Raw genomic sequence first — 22,657 nt, forward strand, 5'->3', positions numbered from 1 at the left:
GGTCCTGTGAATTGTGGGGTGAGGTTTCCACAGACTGGATCTGTTCTGGCACCTTTTGTGGATACTCAGTTGGATTGGGATCTGTGAAGTTTCTGAAGCCAGGCCACCACTTTACGGTGTTCATGGTGAACATCGCCCTGCCCTGGGAGAGGTGCTGATACAACTGAGTGCTGTTTTACGTGTCAAAGTAACATACGCATGAATGCCAGCACCCTGGGTTCCCAGTAGATCATTACATTGTAACAAGATGATCAGTTGTATTCATTGCACTTGTCCAGCGGTCTCAATGTTTTGGCTGATCTGAGTATATTTTTGTGTGTGTGGGCTAACACCATTGTCCGAATCTCCATTCAGTATTTGAAAGAGATTTCCCCCTCCACATTTCACAGAGACTTGCATCCCTCCAAGGAATCTGCAGTCCTACACTGGATGTGCTCGCAGACAAAGTTCTTGTGACATTCACAAGCTGTTGGTTTGAGTCCCTACAATAGCAAACAATGGTCTGTATTGTGTTGTTAGCTCTCTGAGCAAGGAGGGCCTCATCAAGTAGCATCTTATCCGTGGAGTTTTGTTAGACATCAATCCCCTCTGTGTGTGTGTGTGTGTGTGTGTGTGTGTGTGTGTGTGTGTGTGTGTGTGTGTGTGTGTGTGTGTGTGTGTGTATCTGTTTACATTCACATATTACTGATTCGCTGCCAATCTCGTTAGCAAACACATTAGCACAAACTGACATCAACATACATAATAAGCAGCTCGTTGTATCAATCAAAGCTGACATTTTAGTGAACTACATACAGCTAATCAGCCGGTTCTAAATGGCTCCAAGATTAATTTTCCACAATTTATCAAACTCTGGCTGACTGAGGAACTCCTGAAGTTAACAAGCACATAATGTGGTGTTTAAACATTAGCCATTGTTGGCTGACACTTTGTTTTATCATCCATAGAGTAAGTGTAGCATGCAGTAAATGAAGAGAGGATGAGAACCATTTTTTTTCTCAAGTTTTTAGCGCTGCTTTATTTCTTTAGTTTTATTCACAAACAAACTCTGCTTGGTTTCCACACTGATATTCTGAATTAAACATTTTCTTATTTAACCAAAAGCCAAGTAATCCATGTCACATAATATGAAGACAGAATTGTTTTGTTTTTTTGGATGTGTATGGTAGAGCAAATTAATTTCTTTTTCACTGGCTTGGAAAAAAAAAATCTAACTTGTCCTGTATAAGCCTTAATGTTGATCCCTGAGCTCTTGTATCCTATGCCAAACACTTAAGCACACGTACACAGTCACTAGTCAATTTGTCCTACACACAGAATTTAAGCAAGAATGTGGTCATTGTTATGTAAATGTTAATAGACCTGGTGCATTGAGGCAGAGAAAGGAGTACACTGACTAGAATAGGGGGAAGCTGGTCATGTAGCCATGCAGATATATGGCACTCATTTACAAGAGTGCAAACCAATACTACACCTTTCTCTACTCAGGATGAAGCACCTACACCTGTAATTAAAATGACTGCTGTGCAACTACACAACACATTGTATTGTGTTACATTTATGGATGGATCATCTGAGTGCTTTTACAAATTCTTAATAAGGTTGAATATTTCAGTAGGCCAGTGTATATCAAGACATGCTTGAATGGTGATTTGATTACATTAAAAAAAAAATATATATATATATATTTTACACAAACCAGTGACTTAACTGTGGGGGGGAAATAATCAGAATAAACTACTGTGAAAATTGTCTGTTGCACCTCTAGTTCCCTCTTTTGTGACTTGATGAAGGGAAAAAATTGAGTGAAATATTAGTAAATCCTTCAGAGACATGAGACAAAATTGGCCAAGATGGCATCATTACACAGGCAGGGATGGTTTCAGTGTCTCTAACCTCACTTATCTCTTTTTCTCTCTTTTTCTCTTAATTGTGTTTCCTGCTTTTCCTCTCACTGCCCTTGTTCATATCAGATCATTCACTGTTGCATTTCTTTTTTTAAATCCCTGCAATAGTCTTGAACGTGTGCGCGCCTCATCAGAAAGTGTGCTTGGACACTTGTCTTGTGTGTGATGCTATCAGCCCTAATGGAAGTCTAACTTGCCACTAGATAGCTCTGTCTTTCTCTCATCTTTCTCTGTTATACTTTACCATCTTTTCCCAAAGGATGGTGTGATAGAGCGACTGATATGGTTAGAAAAGAGGGTGAGATGGATAGGGAGGTTAATGGCTTCTCCCCCTCCTCGCCTTCCTTCTCAATCACTATCAATCGGCCGTTCTCCTGTTGCTTCACGGTGATTGGGTGTAGGGATATGGCCCTGACTGATTTGAACGAGGCCAATCAACAGCTGGTATAGCCAATGGTGCTGCTCCTAGTGGCACACTATACTACTCAGTTTCATGCATTAACCAGAAGTCACACTGAGTAGAACAATGAAATGTCGCTCATGCATGACAGCACAGGGAATTGTTTTGAATTTGAGTCAAATTTCTTTTCAGATTCATGCACAGCAGGCCTCGTCAGACCCCGGTTATAAAGTATCAAATAGGGGGAAAGCTGAGTGGAAAAGCAGAAAAGCACGTTTTCTTTCTGGTTTTACTGTCATAAATTACAACAGGAAAGAATACGACGCTGATAAATGGAACTAGAAAGACATTTGCACACAATAAGCGGGGCTGTAAGTACTGATTGTTTTATTTCACTTCAACTCATTTGCATTTTTGGCAAACATATCTTTTAAGGGAAAGAGAGAAATCTAGTTCTCAGTAAAAATGTGTGAAACCAAATTGGACCTGTGAAGATCACTGCACTTGCCTTAAGGAATACTACTTGGCTTGTACGTACTGTTGCAGTGTCTTCAAATAGAAAATTCTGTACATTTTGCATTTGTGACTTACTTCTCACTTAAATCACAAACTTATAAGTAATTTTTGTGGCATTTGATTCAGCTGATGTGCAAATAGCACACTTATTAGTTCTGTGTATTTGCCAATAGTGAGTGGGAGCCGTGTATGCGGCTTCCTCCACACTGCCTTGGCATTTCCCTCACCTACACCATACATAGTGTTTTCAGTACTTCGTGTAAATATATTATTGATCTGAAAAACACCCCCAAAAAACGTCTGAACACGTCTTTGGACTTCTGTAGCTTTTTATAAATATATATCGGTAACAAATTTTGAATGACGGGTTGCATATGAAGGCAAAGCCAATCAGGCAGATTTAGGTTCTCTCTCCACAAAAACACTATCTGTTATACACCTCCCAGGCATGACTTCCACACAGCAGCTCTTGTGAGCGCAAATAAAGAAAAGCAGCATTTGTCCCCCCTTTTTTGCCTCCCTCTTCCTCTTCTCTGCTTCTCTCTCTGTGTATATGGTGGTGGGTTGCTTGGCAGTGCTAATGGAAATGCCAGCTGTGTGGCTCCTCACTCCTCACCAAGTCCATTTACTAAAGTGACAGAGTCATTTACCAGGCAGACGGCCTCTCCCATCCTCACTTAATTAGAAGACCCCTAGGCCTGTCTACCTTAGCCGGTCACATTTACCTCTTTTTCTCCCTTTACAGTCTCTTTGTTCCAGCTCTTTGTTTTCTACAGTTTTTCAATCTCTGTCTCATGCTTTGTCTTCGTCTCTATTTTTTTTCCCACTTACTCCCTCATCCTGCTTCGTTCTTCTGTCTCCTCTCTCTTTCTGTCGGGCTCCTTCTCACCAAAGGGACAGAGTGTAATGGACAAATGGATACACAAAGACTGAGAGTATATTGACTTATTGTTGAGAATAGCTCCTTTTAGAAGAGCTGATGGGAAAGTCCATGTGATGAAGGTGTTGATGGAGAGAGATTGGTTCCCAGATCTTAAAAGTTTTTTTTTCTTTTTCTCACTTTTGTTTTGTTGGTTCAAAATTTCATATTGCTGATTTACTGTTGCACTGACTTCAGAATTAACACAAATGCCTTGTAGGATAGTTTGGATTTTAGCTGTCATCCTTGAATTCATAACATACACAAATGCAAATGGCAAATAAATATATAGTTATATAGGCCTGCTTCTTGTTTTCATCAGTGTGTTTCAGAAGAGAGAAAACAAAATCTGAGTCCAGTGAAAGAAATAAAGAATGAGGGTGAAAGAGAAGTCGAACTGTTCAGAAACAAGAAACGGCACATAAAGCACAATATAAAAGAAATAATAGATAGAGGGGAATGAGTCAAAGGGTGCTAAGTGAAAAAATACTGTTCTGAGAGAAAAATTACAGCTTTCTTGCCGTACATAAAGGCTTAAACTTGGCTCTTTGTATTGCTACATCACTGAATTCTAACAGTTATGTAGTATTTCGACATCTATCAGTAAACAATGTGACAGCAGATAAGTTTCTGATGGGACACCGCGATTGTTGCTTCTTGCATTTTGTTTCTTTCACTTTGGCATTTCTTAGCCATCTACAGCATCTCTCCTTTCTTGTCAGTGCCAGTCTTGTTTGCTTTCCTGCTTATCTCCAATCAGTCAACACATCAAGCCTAGTCTTGCTTGCCATTGATCTTGTAAGCCCCTTACAATCCAGTCAATGCACACATGCTAACCCAGCCTTTGATACGACCCCCCCGCCCTCATGTACACACACTTGCTCTCCTGACCTGGTATTCTAGCACTTGAAGAACTGGCTCACTTGCATGGATATACTGGGAGTTCAGCACTCCAATTTCTAATGTTGCCGGGATGATACACTGTTGCCACAGCAGAAGACGACAACACCAGTTACTGTCACTGCAAAGTAATGACAGCCACAATGTGTTTAGTGAAGTTTTACCCTAACAAATAGTTGTATCTGTCTTTGTTTCTATTTCTGTGTCCTCCTGGAGTGTTTAGTGGCTGTGTGGATGGGTATTGATTTCATTGTTGCACACAGCTATTCACTGCCAGCACAGATTAAGCCGGGAGAGAGTGCATGCTGATTGACGGTTATTGAAAGAATGCAGGTGTGGTTAATGTCGGCTTAGAGAAAAGAAGTCACAGAGGAATGATGACGAGGAGCTGACCCTACTCATCTTGCTGTTTTCTTTCTCCCTTGCTTCCCCATCTCTGCTCCCAAGATGTTGGCAAAGGGAAAAAAAACTTCAAGGAAAATGTTGTGTAGTTATTTTTTGTGTAAAGATCACAGAACAAAGTTTAGATGAAAGTAGAGAAGCAATAAAAAGCCACGTGTTTGAGATTTTTATTGTTGCTTTGATAAAAGCTGTGTGCATTTAAGAAGAATCTGTGGAAAATTGACCCAGTGATGTCCTTCAAGCTAACCTTTTGAGGCTTTCCTGTAAGAATCAAATTTCAGCACTTTCTACTGTTTGCTGAATTGCAGCATTACAGCCATTTTAAGTAGTGTTAAGCACGAGAGATTTGGTGGTGGTTCTATAGTGAGGCACAGGCATTGCCAAATTATGATGCAGTCTCAAGTATTTATCTGAAAATAACTGAAAACAAGCAGTGATTTCTTCTTCTTGGCCCCCTGACAGTATAACCCAGTCTCTTTTCTTGCAGACATCTACAGCTACACCCCCTCCTTCTCTCCTCTTCTCCAGCCTCTCTCTGTGTTTGAATGTTTAAAAAAAAAAAAAAAAAAGAGAAGCCGCAACAAGGCCGATCCTTTTATGTCTTTACAGTTTACAACCAATGAAAAGCTGCGCTGAAAGCTTTACAGTTCCTCTGGGTTTTGGGGGTGACCGTCACAAAGCCTGTTAGCTGGACGTTTAAAAGCAGGTGATAGCGCTCTGTAAAAACAGATTGAAGGGGAAAGGTGGAAAGTTTATAGCTGAAAGGAGATGTCATGGCATTGTGATATGGTCAGGGTAGAAGGTTGACAACAGAGGAAGTAGGAGCAAGAAAAGGAGAATTGAGCTACAGCAGTGGATGCTATTGTAAATAAGGAGAAGTCAAGAGAGAGGAGATGGCGGGCTTGGTTTATAAGGTCATTTAAAGGAGTAATGTGGCGCGCTGTCAGGAATTGGCTTTCATTAAAAGAGCCATCAAGAGAGATAGGAAGAGGGAGACAGTGAGGATAAGTGTGTGTGCCTGTATTCCTAACAGAGGGAGAAACTGACCTCTTTTTAAGGTTTTTATTTATTTATTTATTTATTTTATTGTATCTTCTTGTATCATACGTCATACACATACTTTCATAGCTATTGGAAAGCATTTTATTTACCCACTGGGGAAAACAACCACTATAGTTTCTTAATTTCTTCCCTACGATTTGAGTCACTACCACTCAGCTGAGCCCACAGTGTCTTCACCACTGCTACTGTAGGAACGAATGTGAACAATAGGTCATACCTATCATTACACAGGGCCATGATAAGATTATGCTAGCTCACCAAGGACCCGTAGCGTTAGTATGATTTATGTGGATCATTGTCCTTAATCAGAGTCACGGTGAATTACGGTGAGTGGAGGAATTGGCTGGTATATGTGATGATATGTGGAACACATAATTCTTTCCTTTCGATTTCCTATTTTTTTTGTTGAGTCATAGAGACCTCCTATAAGGTGTCCAATCACATATCCTAAACTCAAGCTGCTTTTCTCCCCTTCTATCCATCATGTCTTAATTCATTCACACTTCTTTCCCCCTCTGTCATTCTTTTATTATCAAAGACACCAAAAGACCCAGTCCCCTGTTCCATCCTTCTTTCAACTCTCCTTGCAGATGAAAACTAGACTCACACTCAATTTGACAATGACACATAGCAGGCGTCTGCCACCATATCCCATCTACTCAGCAAAATGTCCTTGCCAATTCGCACTGTCTTCCATTAGACTTCTCTTTGACTTCTCATCCATGCAGCCAGCACTTCCAGTAGATTACCACCTTCCTCGTTTGCCTTACAGTCCAGCACCATATCTTGTTTGCGTCATTTCATCTACTGTACTGAGGTCTACATTGACTAATAGATGAGGTGCTCAGGATGATGGCTACAAACAGTGATATAGGCACAAGAATCATATAGTGTAAACAAATAGATATGCACTCAGGAAATAGAGGATAGAAAGTGCTATGATAGCGTATAGTGTCAAGTGTTTTTGTTTTTCTGTCCTGTGAGCCTTCACAAAGCCCCAAAGCCAGTTTGCCGCAAGGCATTTGAAGCAGAAATTAGTTCCATCATGTCACATCTATCTCATATCTCAGTTGTACTTGCAGCTTGCAGAGGAATCCTGGCCCCAGTTTAATATTTCACTCCTCTATTCCTTTGTCCACCTGTTTTCCGTCCTGCTGCTAACCACCTTTATCTTAAGCCTCAGGCCTCTGCTCTTTTCTCTTCCGTGTTTTTCTTTTCTCTTATCGCTCTGCCCCCCAACCCCCCCAAATCCCTACCTCATAAAAAAGACACCACTTTAGTCCCTCCACATACCACTTGGATGAGGTTCTCATGGTTAAATCTGTCTGTGTGATGTGAAAGTGTTACCCAGGGGAAAGATTGTTAAATGCTTTTACTTAGTGATCAGCTGGCCCTCTCTATGCTGCATGATTTAGAACCAGTCTGCAGTGGCAACTTGATACACACTCACGTTTTCTTACACACACACACACACACACACACACACACACACACACACACACACACACACACACACACACACACATCATGAAATGGGCTTCCAGCAAATCATCAACTTGGGGGCCCAATGGTGAAGAAAAGTTGGATGTGGTGCTGACACTTGCTGACACTTGCAACAGATACAAACACACACGCTTACTTTGTTGCCCACTAACATTCTCAGCATTTGCTTTCGGGGTGTGTCACACTCTTGAACAAGCTCAACCTTTTAATATCTTGAAACACACATGCATTCTTTCACGTTCACTGGGACCGTGTTGTGAACAATCTGTCGTCACCTTTAACTGAAGTGGAGGGCTAAACTTGCACACTTAATCTGGTTTCGTAGGCAACATCTGCAGACTATCATCACACTCGTACACACACACAAACACACAGCGCGAGTAATGTCACATTGATGCACTAAAGCTTTGTTGCACAGGCTTTGTACAGATTTCCCTCGTACATGTGCGCACACACGCACACACACACAAACACACTGGGTCTGTCCTTCTGGTCCTCTGCCTCCTGTTGGTTTTTGAGGTCACCTGTCAATCACAGCACTTTTATCATGTTCACCTTTCAGCTGTCCCATGATGCACTGCGAGGCCTCTCCTGTACATGCTTGACTGGAGGCTGTCACACATTGCTGAAATGGTTCACCACAGCACATATAAGCACAAAGACCCACACATATACACCTCTCACCGACACTAGCACTTAGTCTCTCTCAGGAACACACACACTGAGACAAACACACACTAACTGTTTGCTGATTGCATTTTTTAAATAGGAGTCTGATAAGCTGTCAAATTCTTACCTCCATCCGGCTGAATATACTCTTCATTTTATGAGTTTGATTGTGAAGACACTAATTGCCTCCCTGCTCTATATCTCTTGTCTCTCTTCCCTGCTTCGTCTCTCCGTAGGTGGTGAGAGTTCCAGTAGAGAGCTGTGAGCAGTACACCACTTGCGGGGAGTGTTTGGGCTCCAGAGACCCTCACTGTGGATGGTGTGTTCTTCACAATGTGTAAGTGCTGCACGTATTAACATACTCCATCCTGGTGCACTTCATATGTAGCCTATTGCATTACACTGTAGATAGCAGAGAAAGCAGTGTTGGCTGTTTTAGTTCAGAAGATCACATTAGGAATGGAAGCAACAACCTGAAAAGTTTTATATTATACTTAGTAGGCTTTTACCCAACAAACTGTGATGACACCCTAATCTCCAAAACAGCTCTTTTGTAAATGTTTGTTATAGATTTAATAAAATTCTTCTAACAAGCTTAAATTAGTCCTTTAATTATCACTCAAGAGGAAATTTAAATTTTACAGCTGCTGCATGCTTCCAATAAATACTTACAGAACATGACAGCTTACATTATTAGAACTATTTTTCTCAGTGTTATTGAGCCAGTTTTGTGTGTGTGAGCATGGTATTGTACACCTGCAGACTTTTGCAGGAACAGATTTTACAGATTTTAGAATTAGTCTCTTTGTCGGTCTTTGGTTTTTGGATTAAGTCTTGTTTGCTATAAGATTACTGTTTAAGGTTAGATATGTAATAGAGGGATTTGCAGTCGGAAAATTGAGCTTAGCCCTCATAAGAGTGTAGTGATACATTTTAACACTGTTTACCTGCAATCTCGTCATTCTTTCTGTTTGACTGGAAGGTTTGTGTGCACACACTGTAAGGCGAGAACAGTTGCATGTTATTGAGAGGTGACAGCATGTTAAACCACATTTGGAATGCCTCAAGCTTTGGGCGTAAAGCCATCTCTTCATTACATTAATTAAACTTATAGTACGTATCACCAAACCGTCTCTCCTCAAGGCATGCACAAGCACATACACAAACTACTTGTTTTTACCCATTTCAGGAGACTATCACACATTTGAAATTACACATACAGTCATGATGGACTTAATTCAGTGACAGCCCGCCATTTGGACACATGGAATTGAAACGGGGGAAACGCTTCATTCACACGAATACACAGTCGCACACATCAGAAGAGCAGTAGAAGGGAAAAGGGTTCCTAATAAGAAAAGGTGTACAAATCTTTCTACTTTCTGCTAATGCCTTACAGTGTGTGTATGTCAGGGACTCTCAGGTGGGTGCTTGGTGACAGCTTTTTCTTCCCGACCGTGAGTGAAGGCTAACTAAATGAGGGAATGGGGGCACCGCTGTATGAAGGAAGCAGTTAGCATTTTTTCTGGCTCTCTATTATTGTTAAGGACTTGCAGTACGCTGCATCAGCATTTTCTTCTCACCGCTGGGACCAGATGTTGTTAGCGCAAAGGTGAAAGTGATAGCTAATGCATTATGAATTGCTTATAGTAAAGCCACTACGATACGGGGCTGAATGCTGATTTTTAGCACGATCAGTTGGCTTTTAATAAGCGTGGGTGAAATTGCTGACCCCTTTGATATGCATCTGGTAGGAAATTGCATCATTTTTTAGTGTTCAGGGAAACTTTAACGATCGCCTGTACATCTCCTGAGAAGTGTGAATTGGGTGGGCCTGTAAAGTGAAAAGATGAGGTGAGCTGATTGGTCTTGTAGCTTGGCAGTTCTTGCACAAATGTCACGACCAATAAGGTAATGATCTAAAGCCCTACAGTAATGGCTGGGGGAAGCTATTAGCCTATTTGTCTTTTATTATTGCTCCCGTTTCTGTGTGACTGTGATGGCTGTGTGTGTTTATCATCTTAATATGATTGTCATATTAGTTTAACAGTTTCTTGTGTCCACTGTTGCCTCTTTCCTCCTCTCACCTCTTGTCAAGCTCATTTTCTTTTACCCCGTTCTCCTTACCTTTCTTCTTGTAATTACTATACATTTTTCATCTTTTTTAATCTTTCGCTTCTTGTCTTGCTGTTTCCCAGATGTTCACGTAAGGACCACTGTGAGCGGGCAGGAGAGCCTCAGAGGTTTGCCTCTGACCAGAGACAGTGTGTGGAGCTAACTGTTCAGCCGAGAAATATTTCTGTCACGATGTCTGAAGTCCAGGTATGTCTTCCTGTTTCAGTGCACACAGATATCTTACTTGAGCAGAAAGACTGTAAAATGGCCAGAACTCAAAAACCTCCTAAACATTAGATTTATGTCTTCACTGGTATAAAAATAAAGTGTAAGGTTGTGTGTCCCACTCTAACTTGGTGAAGCGAGGCAAAGTTGTCGGGTGCAGCCAAGAAATGGCCTGGCACGTAACCCGCTGTTAAAATGTCATGTTGTTGTTTTCAGACTAAACGAGCAAGCATAACATAACATAATAATCAGTGAGCTTTAGAGGTGCCGGTAGACAGATTTAGTTACTGTTATTTGACAGAGACAGGGTGGCATTTCCCAAAATGCCAAACTAAGGTTAGTGTCGTCTCAAAATGGTTTAGGCTGGTTGTATGATGCATGAGGATTTTTCAGCAGATAAGTAGCTGGTTTATTTAAAGGTGACGTTATAGTTAACATTCACCTTCTCAATAGCTCTGTGAAATCTTCTGTGTCCACTGTGCCTTTTTTTTTTTTTTTTTTTTTAAGACAAATGAGCTTTGTTCATTAATTTGTACTAATATGACGTTTGTTAGATACTATCAGTTTTTTGGTAAAATGATTGAATTCGTCCTATCATCAAATTGGTACAACATAATGGAATTACAGAGAAATGAGCAAAGCAAGAAACGGTGTGCGTCTCTATATCTGGTGTACAGTGTTGCCAGTTTTCACTGGGATATAAATGCAATCTTATGTCATGGATTCTTTAGGAAATTACACCAAAAAAGTCACTTTTGAATATTTACAGCAGATTTAATTAGAAATCTGCTTTCCGTGCCCTCGTAATTCTTACTCTGAGCTTTTCGAGGTCTCGTTCCATCAGTGGCTCCTCGGTGTAATCATATAGGTTTGACTGATTACAGTTAGCCTCGCTTTCATTCTGCACATTAACTTGTACACATTAACCTTGCTCGAAATGGCCACTCCAGTGACTGATGCATACGCACATGCGCTCACTCTTTTATTCCTGTAACTGTCACACATACACATACCCATGTATCACTCCCCTTCTGTCCCAACAGCCATTAACCCTCATGTCATATCTTATAACAATCCATGTACACCGTGTCCTTCCATTGATCAAGCACTGGGTACTGATTCTCTCGCTCTTGCTCTCTCCTTCTCCCCCTCCCACCCGTAGCTGGTCCTCCAAGCTCGCAATGTGCCCGATCTGTCAGCGGGGGTCAACTGCTCCTTTGAGGACTATGTGGAGACAGAGGGACAGATCCAGGGTGGACACATCTTCTGCCTGTCTCCTTCTGCCCGGGACATCGCCCCAATCACTCGAAACAAAGGTCAGGGCAGGAAGGGCAATGAGTGATGAGGTCATTGGGTGGTAGCACCCAATGAGATGTGTGGCTAGGGTTATGGCAAGTTTTGGTGACATGCTTGAAGAATGTAGACACAAAATCTTTATGATACATCTTTGTTGGTTTCTTTGGCCTCTTGATCATCTTATTTCCATGCCATTCTGTACTGTATATTCACCATCAGATGTAGCAGATGTGTGCCCTCCTAAAGGATCTTGTAGTACACTTGAGCTTTAGAACAGAATTGTAATGTTACTAGTTGATTTGCTTTGCATGTCTATATTCAGTATTCCTTGTCAGTTTCAATAAAAGCCACACACTCGCTTTCTGAAGCCTAAACACAAGTCCAGCTTTATCTACTGAAAATAGAACTGTTTTTGTATTCCCATTATCAACCATTGTGCACTGATGTCACTTTCATTTTATTTATCTGAAAGACTGGTTTTGTGCTTAACTTCATTTCAAAGCAGCAACTTCAGTGTGGTTTAGCGTAATGTTTAAAAATATCGACATCATTTTTTTCCCAGAGATTATGCACCTGTTTTATGTCCAATTCTGTCACACCACAAAGATGGTAATAAAAAAACTTGTTTTGTATTCGCATTCAAAGCACCGAAAACATGTCACATAGCGAGCACTAAGTTTCCTCAAAGCAACATCACAGTAGTTCTTCAACTGAGCCCATTATGCCCCATTATGAGTTCTCATCAGCCTTGGCATCCAAACACTGATTGGTGCTGCTATTTTTAATGCCACCCTACTGTGGGTGTGACATGAGTAGTGTGTTGCTAGGCTGCAGTATGTCTTTGTGTATGTGTTATCTGTTAAGGGCACAAAAGTGGAATACAGAAGTGTCACTCTGTATCGACAAATAAGTTGTTTTAATTTACGCCCGTGTTTATTCTGTTTTTAAAGTAGTTTTTAGATACAAATGTAATTGTTTGCTAATGTGTTTGACTTGGACTTTTCTCTTTTAAGCCTTCAGAGAGAGCAGAATAACTGTTAATCTGGCTGCTTCCCTGTTTCTGATATGCAGGTGACAAGCGGGTGGTGAAACTTTACCTGAAGTCCAAGGAGACGGGCAAGAAGTTTGCCAGTGTTGACTTTGTCTTCTACAACTGCAGCGTCCATCAGTCGTAAGTGACAGTGACGACATGTTTTCTAGTTTGATGGGCGAAAATGTTGTTTTAGTCTTTTCCCTCTTGCTCTTTTAAGAAATGGCCTCTTTGTCCATTCGTACCATAGGCTGTCTCATGTTACTGTCCATGAGAGAAACAGTTAGAGACACACACACATCTATCTCCCCCCCTCGGACCTCCACGGGAGGCTTATGTTACAGTTGAAGAGAAAAATCAAATGTGCCATATATGAGAAACGATCGGGACATGCGATGGTAATTCTACTCTTTTTATCATATCCCACAACACACACTAATGGTACTTGCATGATTAATTCATTGCATAGTGGTCTGTCATAATGGCTCAAAATTTTGGACTCTACCTTAATTATTTTGTTTTTTACCCGCTTGATTAAACAAATACAGTTGGCGTTTTTAGCAATGACATTGTCAGCCTGGCACTTATTTACCCCAAAAAGATCAAAGCAAATATGATAATACTGAAACGGTGTGAATCAAATCTTGTGCCTCTTCCGATGAGTTGGTCTCCTTCACACTCCAGATGCCCTCAGCTCTCTGTGCCTAGTTGCAGTTCACTGCCTCTCCTAATCCACCTTCTGCTGAAAATCTCTACCACCCATAGAGCCACACCCTTAGGTCAGTCCTACCACAAGCCTGGTGCGCCCTGCCAGGGTAAAAGAATCCTCTAACTCCTCCATCCCCCTAACACAATACCCTCCCTCCTGCTCAATCGGGGCTGATCTAGGGGAGGCTGAAACGTCTGCTGGGGTATTAGCCTTGGGGCAGCAGATGGCTTGGGGGCCCCTGGGGTACCACAGGGCTCCATCCTGGCTTCCCTCTGGATGCAGGATGAGCCTCCTTCGAGGATTGTCTACAAACACACACAGACATACACGTGCAGTGTTACTCCACTCCTGCACTTACCGCTCACTGAAACCCCAACTGTCTTGGACACCTAATCCGTTACTGTGACCTTTAACCCAACCCCCTGCTCTTGTACACAAATCCCCTGCCACGGCAACGATGATTAGCTCAGCTGGTTAAGGGTGTGGTGGTTTACGATGTCAACTCACAGTTAATTCATCTCCCACAAGGACCCCATAATGTCGGTGTTATCTCTCAATGTCTTTTTGGGTATTTGGGTGCATCTTGCATCACATCTCATGTTAATAACGAAAACAAATATAGTAGGACACCTTTTTGTAAAATTCGATATCATATCAGATATTCTAACATGTCACTGATCTCATAAATCGATTGAAAAAGTACGAGAAGTGACAGAGACGAGAGAGTCGCCCGTGTGACGATATTAGCCCAATGAACTCTGATTAAGTCCGCTCCCTGTTCTGATCTAATACAACCTCTGAGTGATGTAATGGACATGTTTAACGAAGTTAGAGGTAGGGCACGTTGCATCTTCTGCAGCGACTCTGATGGTGAAGAGAGATGCTGAGATAAGAATTCCATTTGGAGCTGGCACTATGTCCCGCATACCCGCTGTTCCCCCCCAGGCGTAAGTGTTTGCCATCTGATGAGATCAGACTGGTAATGTTGTTGGTGTAATCAGTTCAGGCCCGCACAGCCACATGCAAGGCCCTGTTTCCAGAATGCTTGGTCATTCTTTGCAGAGCTGGGCTTTCCTCTAATGGCCTTGAACTTAAAATACTGCAGGCTCTTACACTATGCAGGAAGCAGACATTCTCGAAACATTCAGAAGCAGAATTGCGAGCATTAGCTGTGAGTGAATTCCCACGCATCTTTCTTTTTTCCTCCTCAGCATCATGTTGTACTTCCTGCTGTCTAGGCTTGTATGCTGGAGTATAAATGCACACTGGAATTGCTTTGCCAACAGTTTAATCTCACGTGCTAATACCCCTCCACCCACACCCAACCAAAAAAACACCAAAACAAAAAAAATTTAAAAACAACACACACCCCACCTTTTTATTTACTCAACTGATTGCGTCGTGGCCCTTGCCTTTTCAAAAATGCCATAAATTTGCATAGCAGTACTAATATAATTAGAATTCCCACTGTTTCAGTTTAAGGGTTGCTGAGATTGAAATAGAAAATCACCCGCGGCCATGATTGCTCCTTAATTAAATATTTCCATACGCTCCTTTTCATTCCACAGCCCCCCATTTAATAAAGATAGAGCATACAGTCTGGAAATGAATTAGAGTTTGGGTGTCTGAATAAGGCCACATGAAGCACCTTTTCTTAATATGGTTAATGTGGCTTGGCCAGTGTCTGGATCATTTGTTGTGTGATTGAGGGTGCTCTTTGGAGAAAGAAAATGTATTAAATTTGATAACAAGAAAGGGGCATGGTTTTGTGATGGAGAAAATGGTAGAAGAATAAAGCCAGAAAGGTTTGGAGTAATTATAAAATGAATGGCCCACATAGACTGCCTTGTTTTCTTGTAAACACTCTTGTAAACGCATTAATAGATTTATGTGCACGAGCATTAGTCCCTATGTGTTTTATCAATCCCTCTCAAATTTTGAAGGGATGCAGTAATGATAGAAAAGACTATTCTGGAGGGCCGTTAAATTATTCACCTCCACTTCTTTCAAATGAATCGTGACCAATAAATAACTCATTTTGCCAAGTGCACAAGTGTCAAACGCAGCTCACGAGGAGAGCTGATTGTGTTTAACACTCCAAACTGACCAAGGAGAAGAGAGAGGAGGAAGTCAGTCTATTGTGTTTGGCCACTGCTGCTGCAAAGCTAGCGTATCTCCATTAGCATCTGAATATGAGCGGATTAAATTAGCATTATGAGCGTGGACATACGGGCAGCGTGTCTCCAGCCGCTCAAAGGCTCTGAGTGGCTACAGGCGATGGGGAGTGACAGGAAGGAGCAATAAGGACGCTATCGGGGGGTCGGAAGAAAAGAGCCCACCTCTGGACACTAGAATTGAACGTCCTCAAATTGCCCTGGGTGGGCTTTTTATTAAAAGGGTGTGCACCAAGCCTAAAAGAGAGACCTTGAAATCCTAAGGCAGCTCGTTACAGGGGGTCCTGGTTACTTGGAGGAACCAAAGAGCGAACAGTAGGGGGTTGTCAGACAGGGCCTACTGCTGGCCTTGGGTGGCACGCATAATGGGCGACGCCTTTTATTTCAAAGGGCGTAACCATAAAAGTCACTAAAAGTTGGCAGTAGTTACATGCTGATATTTTGCTCATTATTTCAAAGTCGTTGGTACACTAACAAGGCTGATTTGACATGAATAAAAGAAAAAGGAAAAAAAAACAGATATAAAGGATTATTATCGGGGTTTAGTGACTGGTGTGAATTACTAACTACACTTTGTACTGCTCACTGTCTGGTTCTGGTTACCTGCTGTGTTAAGTTGGTGTTGTACTGTATTTTGATGAACTCTAATCCAAAAAAGGTATTCTTTGACATTAAAAATAGTATTTGTTAGCAAGAGAAGAAACCCTAACAAGCAACGCCATGAGCATGACTAACTTACCTCTCCTTCATTTGTCTTGCACCAGTAATGTCTTCTGGTCTTTTGTCCAGCATTGACAGCCCTTCCTCTGTTTCTTGCAACTTCCTTTGGGACACAGTGTTGAGCTAAAATCCCAGTTCTGCTCTTTGACTCTCAGCACTGTATGGTAACCTTGCGTCGCCTAATCGCTTTCCCTCCATTTGTTGGCAACATTGACAAATCTCCTATTTGCTCTTGTGTGGTATTAAGAGGCCTGTTATTTCCTTAGCTGCACATCTTTTATTCTAAATGGACAGCTTCTGTCAGCACAATGCTAAATTGGTCAATTAAAGAGGCAGTGGGATTGAATTAAGCTCGAGCGTCTGATGTTGCTCAAAAGGAGGGGTCTGGGCTAGAAACGATCGCTTAAAACGTGCACCTAACAAACGAGTGGCCCTAATTGATCCAAATGAATCCACATCAGGGTTTGATGGATTCATATATGGGCTCCATCTCAGTGCTCACAAGTTAAGACCCTCATTTTTCATTTGCTGTGGGGAAGGGGAGCTCGCATTTTACACAGGGTTAAAACACACTTGAGAGCTTGTCAGGAGTCATTCAGGCAGAGGCACAAATTTATACCTGGTGGATGAGGCTGAATACGAATCAACCTGCTCGCTTTCCCAGCTTACTTATATTAAATGTAGTATTTTATTGTCTTTCCAATAAACCATATGCTCACACAAAGCTCAGTAGCTGAAATGAGTCACAGAATAATCTCTAACTAAGTTCATGCCGAAGACAAAAGGCTTTAGTAAGCTCTGTAATAAAATGAAACAATTTTATTTGCTAAGTCATAATGGTTACATTAGATTATGCAGTACACATAAATGAGATACCAAGTGGCTAAGCATCTCTCGAGGAGTAAGAGAGCACCAATAGCATGATGCCTTGTAGATAAACTGCTCTTAAACCTGTTTGGCTGTCCCTTACAGGTCCCTTTAGATGGTGGATACAGACTCATAAACGCTTCCCCACTTCCAGCCTAATGTTTCCTCGCTCTCCTGTGAGACCTCTCACCCCCTTTACCCCCCCCTCTCCCATCTCTCCCACGATACCTGGCGTCTACATCTCTGTCAGGGAAATCCACCTGCTTTTGATCTCTCTCTCTCTCTCTCTCTCTTTCCCTCTTTCCTTCCTCTCATCTTTCAGCCTGTCTGTCTGCACCTCGCCTCAGTTAAAGCAGGTGAATTCAAAATCGTGAAGCACTCTTAGTCCCACGGATGAAAGAGGGGTTTAGACAAAGGGGAAGGGGGAGAGGGTGAATGAAAGAGTTGAAAAGAGCGAGAGGGGCAGAAATGGAGTGACAGAAAGAGGTAGATTTTAAAAGACTGACAGAATAAAGGACTGGAGGGAAATGTATACGGAGAGGCCAAGTTTGAGGAAGATTATTGAACATATAGAGGCAGCAAGCAGTGGACAGTTACAAGCAAGTGGGGAGTGATGAATGAGGGAACGAGGGAGGGGGGTACATATGTTAGATAGCTAGCTGGAAGATGGGAAGAATATATGAGAGAGAATATGAAATGGGGTGGCAAAAAACAAGTGGAAAAAGAGGGTTTTGAGGAAAAAAGATTTAAATAGCATTAAAATATTTATTTATATCAATACATTCTTTTTGTATTGGTCAGTGTGGTGTTACCACTGTATTCAAACTATATTATCCCAGCCCTGTTTTACATTTTATTTTCAGTCTGCTGGTTCCCTTTCAGTTGATTCAAATGGTGCAACACATAAGTATGAGATATCACGGCTCCGTGTGTCCTGCTGAAGAAACCTATATTCACACCTTTAACCTCCTAGGACCTGCCGTCCACATATGTGGACGTCACATTTTGGGTTATTTAGACCAAAATACTAAATTTTGCTCTACAAGGGCCTGATACCCGCTTACGAGGACATTATACTGCTACTGTTCTATCAAAATTTTAAATGAATATCCTCATATGTGGCTCTGATTTTTCATAAAAACAAAAATAAGGTAAAAAAAAAAAATCTGGTAATTCTTTGTTTTTACATTCATCGGGCCAATCAGCCCAAATATCAAAGAGAAATTAAAAATGCATGCTGTGGAAGAGTTCGGGTCTTAGGAGGTTAAGGTGGACGACCTATGGCGTGCATGTGCACTGCTCCGCCTGCACATATAGCGCGATGTGTCGCTCTGCGCGACATCATCCCCATACGTCATATGAAAGCCTACAGCTAGCTCTCACAGGCCCAGAAGCACCCATTCCAGGTGTGTTCAATTTTCAGGTGACCACATCGAGTGTTCCCGCTGTATTTTCATTGTCGTGCCCCAATATAGGTGCCTTCAAACAACTGCATGAATGTACATGTTCCTAAGTTCCCAAGCTGCTGCAGGTTAGCTTGGCTGGCTGCTCACAGCTGGCACACTTGCGCCCCTTCACCGTGGGTGGTGCGAGCCGTTGCTATGGGTTACTTTCTGCAGTTCCGGGTCAAGCGGTTTCGTTTCTGCAGAATGATAAAAACTGCTGTTCGCAAGGAGGCTGCAGTGATACTGAAGAGGAAATAAGTGCACTGTTGCAGAAAAGAGCAATACAAGTGGTCTTGAACACTGAGGCAGCTTTTAAATGCAGTTGGCCTGGAAGATTGATTGATTGATCTAAGACGTGCTATTTTTCATGTGGCTATACACCCGAACCACAAGCACTTTCTGAGGTTTGCGTTCGAGGGCGTAGCCTATGAATACCCGGTGCTGCCGTTCGGGTTGTCTCTTGCTCTTTGCAAATGTGCCGAGGCACCATTGGCACCCTTCATAAATAAGGGTCTCAGCATCTTAGCCTATCTAGACGACTGGGCTCTAGTAGCTTGCTCCAAAAAGCAGGCAGAAAACACAGTTATCACACAGTTAGGCATTTGGTTTCTGTTTTCCTGCTACTGTTCACGTTTTTCCCTACAAAGGGGAGGGAAAAAAAGAAATGACATATTGTGACAGACCACACATCCCAAACACAGTCCGTTCCATAAGCGAATTTCATATGCTTAATGAAGAGAGATGACAGGATAAAGAGAAAATAAAATAACATGCAGTCTTCTTCCAGCAAGTTAGATCAGGTTATTGATAGAAACTGATGGACCAGTTTCACTTTTTTCTGTGTCTGTGCCATAACAAATGATGCTGTAAAGCAGTGCAATGACTGAGCCTGAAGTAAGAAGTCAGGTGACCCTGTTAACTTCTTTTCTCTTTTAATCTCTCTCCATTTTAGCTGTCTTTCTTGTGTAAATGGCTCCTTCCCATGCCACTGGTGCAAGTACCGCCACATGTGCACCCAGAATGCCAACGACTGCTCTTTTCAGGAGGGCCGTGTCAACAACTCTGAGGTAAGATTCATTGAGCAGATTAGTGCACATTGCTGTCACTCCACTGCAACATCTTCTGCTGCATGTATATTTGTTATCTATCGATTTGACACATACAGCATCCAGCTTCTACCTTTACTTTCACACCCTCACTGTGGTTTTCTCCTCATATTATCCTGCTTCGTGTGTCTGCTGTCTGTATGTGTGATAGTGGCTTTTGGCACAGTGACAACAGCTTGTGTACTGTGCAGCAATAATTCTGTCGTGGCCCATAAGGCCATAAGCAGGCTTGGATGAATGAATGTCTATGGAAATACTGCCTTGTTCTTACATAGCCAAATGCTGCATTAGCATAAAAGCTAATATCAATCGTGCCTTCTGGCAGCTACAGCAGGCATCATGCAAGGCATAACAAGTGTTTGTCAACTGCTGGAGTATAAACAAGGATATTAGTGATAGATGCAGAGCCGTGTTATGTTTTCAGGGTGGTTTTCTAGTTTCTTTGTCTCACACACACCAAACACAGTCCTGTATATATTAACACACACAGAAAAATGCACTGAAACGCTCATCTCCTCTGTGGACTTGCGCATGTAAATCCACTGCACTCCCAAGTGACTGACAGTCATGCCTGTGCTTTGTCTGATTGATGCTTCACACATACACATATACACACAAACACGATTCCATCGCCTTATATTGTGGTCTGACTTTCGCTGTTATCTCTATGCAGATTAAAGTCCCTTGTCAGCCAGCCCCAATCACCGGCCTTTATTAATTGGTCGACCTTTATTTACTTTCGTCTTTCTCTTCCCTCAAATCTGAGCTGTGCAGAATCCCAAATGCTAGCAAGTTAAACCGCAGCCTCAGTGCCCGTCCAAAACAAGACACCGACCTAGCCTTCACGGCTCATGGAGCTAACGTTAGCGGATTAGTGCACCCATCTGCAAGGCACAGGGAGAGCGCTGGCTAGCATACTCTGAGCCGAGAGAGGCCAGAGGGGCAACGGATGGATAAACAGGAAAGGCCTGCAGGGATGAAAGGGGGAAAAAAAACAGAGGAAAGCTGGAAGCAAGTAAACATATAAACTCAGTAACACTGGTGAATGATAGGAGAATTTTTGTCTGAGGCATAGCATGTGCTAGAGTAAGATTTGGAACTGAATAAGCTTACATGAGTTTATCAGATGTTTGACAGGAAATTAAGTAGCTGGACATTATTTAATGACTAACCGAGCAAGTCTTTTAAAAATAAATCTCAAACTATGAGGATTTCAAATGTTGGCATTTGCTGCGTATAAAGAGGATGATTATCGGAGTGAGAAAGACAGCAGGAAAACAAAAGGGATAGACAGATCGGCTGACAGTGGCATGTGGACAGAGAGACCTCTCCTGTCACCTCGTCTGCCCAAGAAACCACCGACCACATGCTCCACAAGAGAAACCATCATCTGCACCATCTCTCTCTCTCTCTCTCTCTCTCTCACGCACACACAGACGCACACACACATACACACAGCATAAACACACAAGTACTGTTTTGTCTTTTATCCAACCGAAGTATAAACATTCTTACAACAAACACACACACACATGTAGATACATATTCACAAAGTCATTCATCATCCTTCTCTTAGCTGCCTTATCCATTAGTTGCGCTCTCAGTGCCCCAACAAGTACAGCTCTTCCTGTAGGCTAGGCTTATCCTTCTCCTCTCCAGGTCCTTCTCTCTCTACCTCATCTCCACTTTGATGCTCAGTCTCCACATGTTTTTTTTTCTCATCCATTTTTTCTGTGCTAGCTGTACAAAATATACATTGCTTAAAAAAAAAAGGAAAGGACTACAGAGATTTTTACCTCGCTTTCTTATCCACCTCATGGTTTTACCTCTTGGGATTGCATGACATCAGGGATGGGTGTTTGTGTTCAAATATGCTTGCACCCCTAATTTAGACACCCGACAATCCCTTTTTGTTTCCTTTTATGCTCTAGCTTCATCCTGAATACAAAAAGCAGTGTTAAACATAAGAGTGAAATCTGCTCTCCTGATGGCAGGCATTTTACTCAGACCTTTAACACTCTCACACACAGTAGATAGGACTGGATAAGACTCATTTTCAGGCAGATAGAAATCAGATAGAAGCGTTTACACAGGGTTGATGGGAGCCCATCTGACTCTGTGGTGTAAGTGGAGTTCTACTCACTAGACGGTAGCTGATCACAAGTCGAAGCATGACATAAAACGAATGAAGTTCCCTTTTTTTAACCACTGTTTCAATAAAACAAAAAACAAGCACCATTATTTTAAGTATTTAAAAGAAAATTGAGACAGGTGTACATAAGATTTCTTTTTCTATAACCTTAATTCTCTTCATTTTTTCCCCCTCATCCTATCATCTGACGATTTCTAAATGTTGTTACCATGGCAACCAGAGGATGGGTTTGTTGCCAATGCGGGACCCCCCCCCCCCCACCCCACACACACACACACACACACACACACACACACACACACACACACACACACACACACACACACTTTAGTTTGCGTTCTCACAAAACCAGCACTCCAGTGCTATCTCATCCATCTGTAATTTGTTCCACCAAATTACATTGTGATGGGAGAAAGTAAATAAATAAATAAATAAACAAGTTTAAAGAATGAAAATCCTGCTAAAAGGTTTTGAATAAGCCAACTAAAGAGTGAAAGTGTTGTTCTTTTTTGTGAATGGACTGTGTCAAAAGAGGGAGCA

General features: G+C 41.9%; 1 protein-coding gene across 4 annotated transcripts in view; it reads left to right on the forward strand.

Annotated features, from left to right (window-relative positions):
* The window catches only part of plxna1b (plexin A1b), a 185,316-nt gene that overhangs the window by 95,563 nt on the left and 67,096 nt on the right, over positions 1 to 22,657 (forward strand). For all 4 annotated transcript variants that reach the window (XM_026168467.1, XM_026168469.1, XM_026168468.1 and 1 more), the window contains exons 5-9: positions 8,515 to 8,615; positions 10,477 to 10,600; positions 11,781 to 11,934; positions 12,986 to 13,085; positions 19,812 to 19,926. In XM_026168467.1, coding sequence (XP_026024252.1) covers positions 8,515 to 8,615; positions 10,477 to 10,600; positions 11,781 to 11,934; positions 12,986 to 13,085; positions 19,812 to 19,926 — 594 coding nt within the window. The remainder of the gene's footprint in view (positions 1 to 8,514; positions 8,616 to 10,476; positions 10,601 to 11,780; positions 11,935 to 12,985; positions 13,086 to 19,811; positions 19,927 to 22,657) is intronic.

This window comes from Astatotilapia calliptera, chromosome 5 (genome assembly GCF_900246225.1).
Source record: "Astatotilapia calliptera chromosome 5, fAstCal1.2, whole genome shotgun sequence".
Taxonomy (NCBI): Eukaryota; Metazoa; Chordata; class Actinopteri; order Cichliformes; family Cichlidae; genus Astatotilapia; species Astatotilapia calliptera.